The 9,158-nt window shown below is 36.6% G+C and overlaps 1 protein-coding gene across 1 annotated transcript; it reads left to right on the top strand.

Annotated features, from left to right (window-relative positions):
• On the top strand, positions 7,844–8,952 carry LOC109334084 (ethylene-responsive transcription factor ERF024). Its single transcript, XM_019569657.1, has one exon. The coding sequence runs from the start codon at positions 7,924–7,926 to the stop codon at positions 8,518–8,520; it is 597 nt and encodes a 198-aa protein (XP_019425202.1). The 5' UTR covers positions 7,844–7,923; the 3' UTR covers positions 8,521–8,952.

Genomic DNA, 9,158 nt, shown 5'->3' on the forward strand with positions numbered 1-9,158 from the left:
AACGGCTTGGTACGGGACCTGTACTCTCGATTATTTCCGATTAGGATGTTGGATGGATATTGGTGTAAGGTGGATGATCATGACATATCATGCATACATTATCATTGGGGAAGTACATTCCCACCTATGAGTTACAAGTATGGTGTATTTATATGTTTATGTATGTGATGTGATTATGAGTATATTGTTGATTATATGATTTGATATATTGGTAATGTTGGAATAATTGGTAAGTTATGTATTACTTCATGATGTTGATGATAACTGATGAATTATATGTTTAAATATATTTTATGTCTGAGTGTGATATTCTGAGTAAGTCCACGCCGTCAATGAATTTATGTTCATTAGATGTCTTACTCTCTCTGTTGTATTGTTTCTTGTTTTGTATATGTTTACTATGTAGATGGCCTACAACATCACCCACATTCGCGGCTACCACTTCACGATGTCCCCGGCGGGACAATGGGCCAGTGATGGGCACCGATACACATACACAGGCCCATGCGGTCTGTCGTTGCACATGGAGTGCAACGGGTCATCGATGATGATCCCCCACCCTGACGCTTTCATTGATGCTTCTTTCACATTGCCGCCAGCGGGTATGATGCCTCCAGATGTTGGACCTCGACACCCGCCAGTTAGGAGTGACGGCGCTGGTCCCTCTCACAGTCGTAGGACGTGGGCGGATTGTTTGGATGCTCCGTCATCCCGCAGAGCCCAGAGGAGCCGGGTTCTTGGAGGGGGTCCTTGCAAGAAGACTCCGAGTCTGAGAGTGTCACCTGCACCAAATTATGCCGCTGGGTTGTGGCATGACGAAGTGGAGGAAGAAGAGGAGGAGGACGAGGTCATTGAACTCGTGAATGTGGAGAGTTCGGTGGAGGTGATTGACCTCGTGTCGGACTTAGAAGAGGAGGAGGACCCGAGTGAGGGGTCCAGCATTCCTGGAATCTTCTAAGTCAGCTTGGGGGCGAGTCGATGCACTTTTGTTTGTTTTGATGGGGGTTGTGTATTGGTGATTTTGTATATATAGTGGCAATGTAGTTTCCGCCTTTATTGAACTAATCTGTAGGATCCGATTATTACTTAATTGATTTTATGCATTACTCTATTCAGGAAATTGTGAATCAGGTTAAGTTTCCATTTGATAATGATAAGTTGATTTTCCGCATTCGAGTTACTTAAAGTGATGTCCCAGAAAAAAGAAGGTTTTGAAAAGGAAACAATTTTGTACAATCTCTTTATTCAAAAAAAAAAATTTACCCATTTTTCCGCAATGTTTTTGAGAAGTATTTTCTTCAACCAAGAATAGCACATTTTCTCAAGCTACATGTCGAGCCAACCACATTATTCAAGGTCATAGTGGGCAATGGCCACTCTATGGAAGTTGAAGGCTTGATACCACAACTCAGTGTTATAATGCAAGGGCATGAACTTAAGGTACCTGTGTACTTATTGTGAGTTTCAGGAGCATACCTTATTCTGGGGGCAGCTTGGTTGGCCACACTAGGGCCTCATATGGCTGATTATGCCAATTTATGCATCAAATTTTCCCATCATGACCAAATCATTACACTACAAGGGGATAATCAACACCTTCCAACTCAAGCTCAATTCCACCACATCAAAAGACTTCAACATACCCATGCTATATCAGAGGCCTTTGCCATCCACCTTTCTCAACATAAATCCACCCAACATTCTCCTCTCACACTACCCGACCACTTAGACCCATCACTTTCCTCCCTTTTACACACTTACAATACAATATTCCAGTCCCCAAATGGCTTACCTCCACCAAGACTTCAAAACCATACCATACTACTTCAAGAAGGGGGCACCTATCAAAGTCCCACCATATCAATATCGTCATAGCCAAAAGGAACAAATTGAAAAAATGATCAAGGAAATGCTGGAACAAGGCATTATCCAACCCAGTACTAGTCCTTATTCATCTCCCATCTTGTTAGTAAAAAATAAAATTGGTGGTTGGCGTTTTTGCACTGATTACAGAGCTTTAAATACTATCACTATTAAAGATAACTTCCCCATGCCAACAGTGGATGAACTACTTGATGAACATTTCGGCACATAATATATCTGTAAGATGGATCTTAAGTCAGGTTTTCACCAAATCCTTTCCCAACCTGATGATAGACACAAAACAACATTTAGAACCCACCAAGACCACTATGAATGACTAGTCATGCCATTTGGGCTGACAAACGCTCCCGCCATATTTCAGAGCCTAATGAACCAAATTTTTCAACCACTTTTACGGAAATATGTACTGGTATTCTTCGATGACATTTTCGTTTATAGTTCCACATGGTCCTTACATCTACAACATTTGGAATCTGTACTCTAAATTTTATAGCAACACTCTCTTTTTGTTAAGCTCTCCAAATGTTCAATTGGCAATACATAAGTCGAATACTTGGGACACTCAATCTCAGGTAAGGGTGTCTCTATGGAAAAGTCTAAAGTTCAAGCTGTGTTAGATTAGCCGAGTCCCACTAACCTCAAAAAACGTTGGGGATTTTTGGGTCTCTCGGGTTATTATCGACATTTCATTAAGTCATATGCCTCCATTGTGGCACCATTAACCAATCTGTTGAAAAATGATTCTTTCTCTTGGACTCCCAAAGCTGAATAGACCTTTCAGTATCTCAACATTGCTATTACTTCTGCTCCTGTATTAGCATTACTAAATTTCTCACAAAAATTTGCCATCGAAACTGATACTTCCGTTACCGGAGTCAGTGCAATGCTCACCCAAAATGGCCACCCCATTGCATACTCTTCCAAGATAATGATCCCTAGAATGCAACACCAATCTGCATATACATGGGAACTCTTTGTCATCACCGAAGCCTTGGCAAAATGTAGACATTATCTTGGGTAATCACTTTACCATCAAAACATATCAGAAAAGTTTGAGAAGTCTCCTGAATCAGTCTCTACAGACCCCAGAACAACAGGCTTGGCTCCATAAATTCATTGGCTATGACTTTGACATACAATATAAGCCAGGTAAGGAAAATATCCCCGCTGATGCATTATCCAGGGTGTTAATACAAACATGGTCTGAACCTCAACATTCTTGGCTAAGTGACTTACAACACCAAATTCCAATGGACTCTTTTCTTAAAGACATTTTACAAAAATGTAGAGATAACAACTGTGATGATCCAAATTATACCACAAAAGCTGATTTATTGTACTAGAAGGGTCGTTTGGTCATCCCTCAACATAGCCCTCTTATTCAAAAAAATTTGTCCGAATTTCACAGCTCCCCTATAGGTGGTCATGTCGGCATAACTCGCTCTATAGCTCGAATTTCTGCTCAATTTTTGTTGGCCCTCTCTAAGGACTGATGTTAAGTCCTTTGTGCAACAATGTGCTTTATGCCAACAAGCCAAGTCCTCCAACTCTTTACCGGCAGGTCTCTTACAACCTCTTCTAGTCCTTCAACAAGTTTGGGATGATGTGGCTATGAAATTTATTACTGGATCGCCTATATCATTTGGCTTCATTGTTATCATGGTAGTCATTGGTAGACTATCTGAATATGTCCACTTTATGAGCCTCAAGTCTGACTATTCAAGCCTCCAAGTTGCTGAAGCCTTCATGCACCATATTGTCAAACTTCATGGTCTACCAAAATCCATTGTGTCGGATTTAGACAAGGTCTTCACTGGTAAATTTTGGCAACATCTCTTTAAACTACAGGGCACAACACTTGTTATGAGTTCAGTTTATCATCCTTAGTCAAACGGTCAATCAGAAGCATTGAATAAATGCCTTTAAATGTACCTTCAGTGCCTCACTTCTCATCAACGAAAAACCTAGTATAAGGCACTGTCTTGGGTTGAGTTTTGGTATAACACTTCATTTCATCACAGTATTGGCATGACTCCGTTCAAAGCTCTCTACGGTCGTGATCCACCTACTCTTACTCGATACACTCATAGCCTCAGGGACAACACTACAATTCAACAAGCATTACAAACTCGGGACGCACTACTGAACCAACTCAAAACCAATCTGCACAAAGCTCAACAATACATGAAAACACAGGCTGACAATAAACGAGCTCAAACTGAATTTCAGATTGGTGATCTAGTTCTGGTCAAACTACAACCTTATAGGCAACACTCCGCTGCCCTACGCTCTAATAAAAAACTTGGCATGAAATACTTTGGCCCTTTTTTTGTGGTTGCCCGAGTGGGTAACATTGCATACAAGTTACAATTACCAACCACAACGAAAATCCATCATGTTTTTCATATCTCCAAACTCAAGCCATTCAAAGGCCCACATCTTCCACCATACATTCCATTACCATTAACCACTATAGAGGCATACCCTATCCTCTCCCCTTTTGCCATTTTGCAATCTCGGACAATTTTGCTCAATGGTGTCGAAGTATAGCAAGTCTTAGTGCAATGGGAACAGTTACCTGTAGCAGAGGCCACATGGGAAGACTACAATGAATTTCTAACCAATTTTCCCAATTTCAAGCTTGAGGACAAGGTTCATTTTAAAGCGGATGGTAATGTAACAAATGGAAATGCCACATCAGGCAACTTACCAGCAAATTTACATGGGTCAGCCAACTCAGCTTATACTCCAACAAATGCACATGTTGAATCAAGGAAGAAAGGGAATTCGGTTAGAGATCAGCCAATTCAGGAGCTAATGCGCAACACTAGACCAAGGCAGGGAAACTCACTGCTATGTGATTATATATATGGGCAAGCAAGAACTAAGGGTGTGTGAAGAATTATGATGAAAAACCTTCTCTTCTCGCTGGAACCTTCTTCTTCTAATTAGTGCTTGTTGTTAAATTCCTGTAAATTTCTCCTTGAGTATTCAATGGAGTTGAATATAGTCACTTGAAATACAATTTCCTTACAACATTTTCTCTATTGCCTATAACTTGTTCACTTAATTGTCTGGGAGAAACTTTACACATTACATAGACATACTTAGAAATGGTTAAATTCAAACCATGTCTTATAGAAGACTATAATTTGTACACTCAAATAACTAAGATGCTTTGGCAAGATACTACATCCATCAGATGTCTTTGACTTAAACATTCTTTTATTTTCCAAAAAGAAAGTTGGTTAACTCTAATAATCTGTAGAGTTTTTGTACAAATAAAAATTGATTTATCTTACGGGGTATAACTCAGTTAAGTGGTTTTAAAGATGTACAACAAAATCAAAGGTCGGTCAATAATGTCTGAAATTTCTAGATTCAGAATAAGCAAATGACTGTTTTATAACATTCTATTTATATATGTTGATATTAAATAGGGATGAGAGTGGGCAAGGTTGGAGCGAGTAAGGTGTGATCTTAAATGTTGGTTGAATCATTTTTGGAACTCGGATTCAACCTTAAACTTAAAGCTAACCCAACCACAAATGTCAGTCGGGTCATCATTTGAACCTAGATCCGATTAAATATAATACATAGTTTTTTCAATATTTTACTTATTATTATTATTATCGATATACAATTTTACATATAAAATGATATATATATATATATACATATATATGTATATATATTTTGTCATTCAAATATGATGAGTGAGTGACCATGAAATGGATTAGGTCATGCGTTTCCCATGCCAAACCCTAAATATTGTTCATGTCTAAATTTTGTATCTGAACTTACTTTAGATACGATGAGACCAGATCCTATTTAGTCTTAATCATGATTGGACCAAATTATGTGAGCTGATAGAGTTGAGTCATACTTACCCCTTATATTAAATAATGAATATGTTGGTTGAATGACAAAAGTAGTTGTAGTTCAAATCAAATTATATTTTTGCCTCTTAGGGTAAGTTACAAATATTTACCAAATTCACACCTCACCTAATTATTGTATAATCAGATTTCCTTTTTATGAAGGTTGCATTTTTTTATCAATTAAAAAGATTGCATTGGTTTAATCTTATAAGAATTTGAGTTGTACACTAAGAGAAAAGAAGTTTGAATAGACATTACTGACACTAAAAGCAAAATTTAAACAGATAAATGAAGTTCAAATTGATTATAAACCAAATATAAAATGATAGGATTAAGGTTTGGTAGTTGCCTCTTATCAAGAAACAGATATGGAGATGGATTATAGTAGTTTGAGTTGACTTTTTTAATTAAAATAAAACTTTAGTTGTTTCGCTTCATATAATCTTTCATGTGATTTTTTGTGATTAAAAAATATTTTTAACCTTGAGCGTTCTTATTTGGTCTAATGAGTAGCGTTGCGGTTGCGGTAGATATTGTTAAGGTTTTATCTCAAAACCAATTGATAAAGAAAGAACTAAATCAATAGATTTTTAAATCATTTTCAAGATAATGAAGTAGACGATATAAGATTTACTTCTCATCCATATAAGTTTGTCGAAGTAGGTGAAGAGATATATTTGGCATGTGATCAACAGGTGTCATTTGAAATGATAATTGGAGGTATGTTAAACTTTAGCTTCATATCAGTTAAAGTTTTATCTCAAAACCAATTGGAAATTAGAGAAATAATTCAATATGTATTTAAATCATTCATGAGAAAATGAGGTAAGCAACGTGAGATTTACTTCCCAATATTCAGTGCTACACTATAATTGCAGTGTAATATACTTGTGGTGATCACCACAACCACAATGTTATGACCGTATCTAATTATTCAGTTAGCAATTTAGAGCAATGCCATACTCATTGCATGTTGCTCATTCTCAAGGATAGATACCTTCTCTAGTTTTAACTTCAAATTCCAGCATTTATATTTTCAAATATCCGAAGATGAAATTAAATTATATATAATCGTTAATGTGAGTAGGTAGTGATACCGATGACTTAGAATTAACTCAATCTATACCATCGATAAATGCAGGTATGATTTAAAATTATATAAATTTATTTAAAATCAATAGTTTAGATATAAGCAATGATATCATTGATTCACGCCAGGATCCTGCAATAATAAGGATGATATCATTCTTGAGTCTCAACTCTAACTCTCGGATATACACTTAGTATTAATCATCTCAAATGTAACTAAATTCTCTTGATGAAGATGTGGTATCTAAAATAGTTTGAATGTAATATTTATACATTGTGAGTGTAAAGCTTTATATATAGTCATTTATTATTTATTTGGGTTACTTTTGTTTTGAAGAGTGGATAATGATTATGTATAAATGATGGATAATACAATAAGAGTGTATAAAACTCATATATTGTTAGTACATATATTTTTATTTTAAATAGTTTTGTTCTACCCAAATATTATCAAAATTGTTGAATATATTCACACATAAATTCTCACGTTAGATATGAGAATGAAAGAAAATATTTATATGTAGAAAATGTATATGAAACAATTGTCTTATGATTTTAGTTTAAGGGCAGGACTTAATGTGTGTGTATTTTAACTACCCGTACAACACAAGCAATTTTACTCTAAGTGTACACCACAACATGTAACATCACTGCTATCAAATCTTTGTTTATAAACAACAAAAAAGTAAAAATGAAAATGGGGTTAGTGATGTTTAATCTGTGTGCATATCAGTATATGGATGGAGTGAGTGCAATATCACTATTGAGTATTGATGATAATTTTGACGCTATGTTTTAAGGGAAGAAACTATATATCCTTTCATTCGTTGTTACAGAACACACTTTTCAATCTCCAACCCAAATATCCAAACTTCAAGCTGTCTCACACCCTAATCCTTCACACGCCCTAGCTAGTTCATCACCAACTGGTTTGCACTTTCATCTCTTAAATCCTTCTTTCACCATATTTTTCACTCAACCCTAAACCTCCATAAATGGCTTCCTTCAACTTCAAAACCCTACCAGCATCGAATAATCTCTTCACTCAAACTAAAACAACATCAGCACTATGCTTAACGGGAATAACAACACTTCTGCATCAAGTTCTGCTGTTGCAGAAACTGGACGCCACCCTTTGTACCGTGGTGTGAGGCGCAGGAGCAGTGGAAAATGGGTTTCTGAAATCCGTGAACCTAAGAAACCTAATAGAATATGGTTAGGAACGTTTCCTACAGCAGAGATGGCTGCAATTGCTTATGATGTTGCTGCGCTTGCTCTTAAGGGTAGAGATGCTGAACTTAATTTCCCTAACTCGGCTTCTTCTTTACCTGTTCCTGCTTCTTCTGCTGCTCGCGATATTCAGATGGCTGCAGCTAGTGCTGCAGCTGCTATCGGGGCAGCGAAAGATGCTCTATCAGGTGGTGAAGGAAGCCGAGGAGGGAATGTTTCAGTGTCACAAGAGATCAATATGGCTTCCGGAAATGGGTTTGTTGATGAAGATTTAATCTTTGATATGCCAAATGTTTTGGTTAATATGGCTGAGGGAATGTTGCTTAGTCCTCCTCGTTTTGATGTTGGTGGTGGTGACTTTGTTGACTATACTACACAGGAAAACATAGGGGAAGATCCAAATCTATGGAGTTTCCCTTATTTCCAATATCCATAAGATAAAACCTAAGTAGTATCTTACATAATTATTTCATCATATATATGCAATGCATTACTAGAATGGTGTGAAGAAAAAAATTAAAAATAAATAAGGTAAGGTAAGGTAAGGTAAGCTGTAATAGATTATGGGAGAACTCTCACATCACGTTCTTTGCTTAGACTTAAGGAAATGTATTGTGTGTATGGAAGGGTGTAATTTCTTTCACTCTAGTTCTTTTATTGATCCTATTGGGTTTATTCAAGGGTGTAATTATGGGAGAGGAGAACTCTCACGTCAAGTTCTTTGCTTATGTACATTACCTTCTACATCAAGGTTTAATTTGCTGCTGCTACTGCACTGATCTTGTAATGTTTGTTGAATAATCTTTCTGGTTATTAATTTTTTTTTGTCTTCTCTTCTTGTAGATTTGCATGTAGTATTAATCTTTTAATTTCCAGATTCTTGGAAGTAAACTAATTGCGGCTTAACTACTGACTTATATACTAGCTTTAGGTATGAAGGTACTGCTCAATTATTCTAATATTTATTTGTGTTATGTGTTACAATCTTAACTTAGTAATGAACCCTCCAGTAATGGAGAGGTTCCAAATTCAACTTATATACATACTAAGTTACCTTATTTGCATTGGGTTGTC

The sequence above is a fragment of the Lupinus angustifolius genome, chromosome LG19, assembly GCF_001865875.1.
Source record: "Lupinus angustifolius cultivar Tanjil chromosome LG19, LupAngTanjil_v1.0, whole genome shotgun sequence".
In the NCBI taxonomy this organism is placed as follows: domain Eukaryota; kingdom Viridiplantae; phylum Streptophyta; class Magnoliopsida; order Fabales; family Fabaceae; genus Lupinus; species Lupinus angustifolius.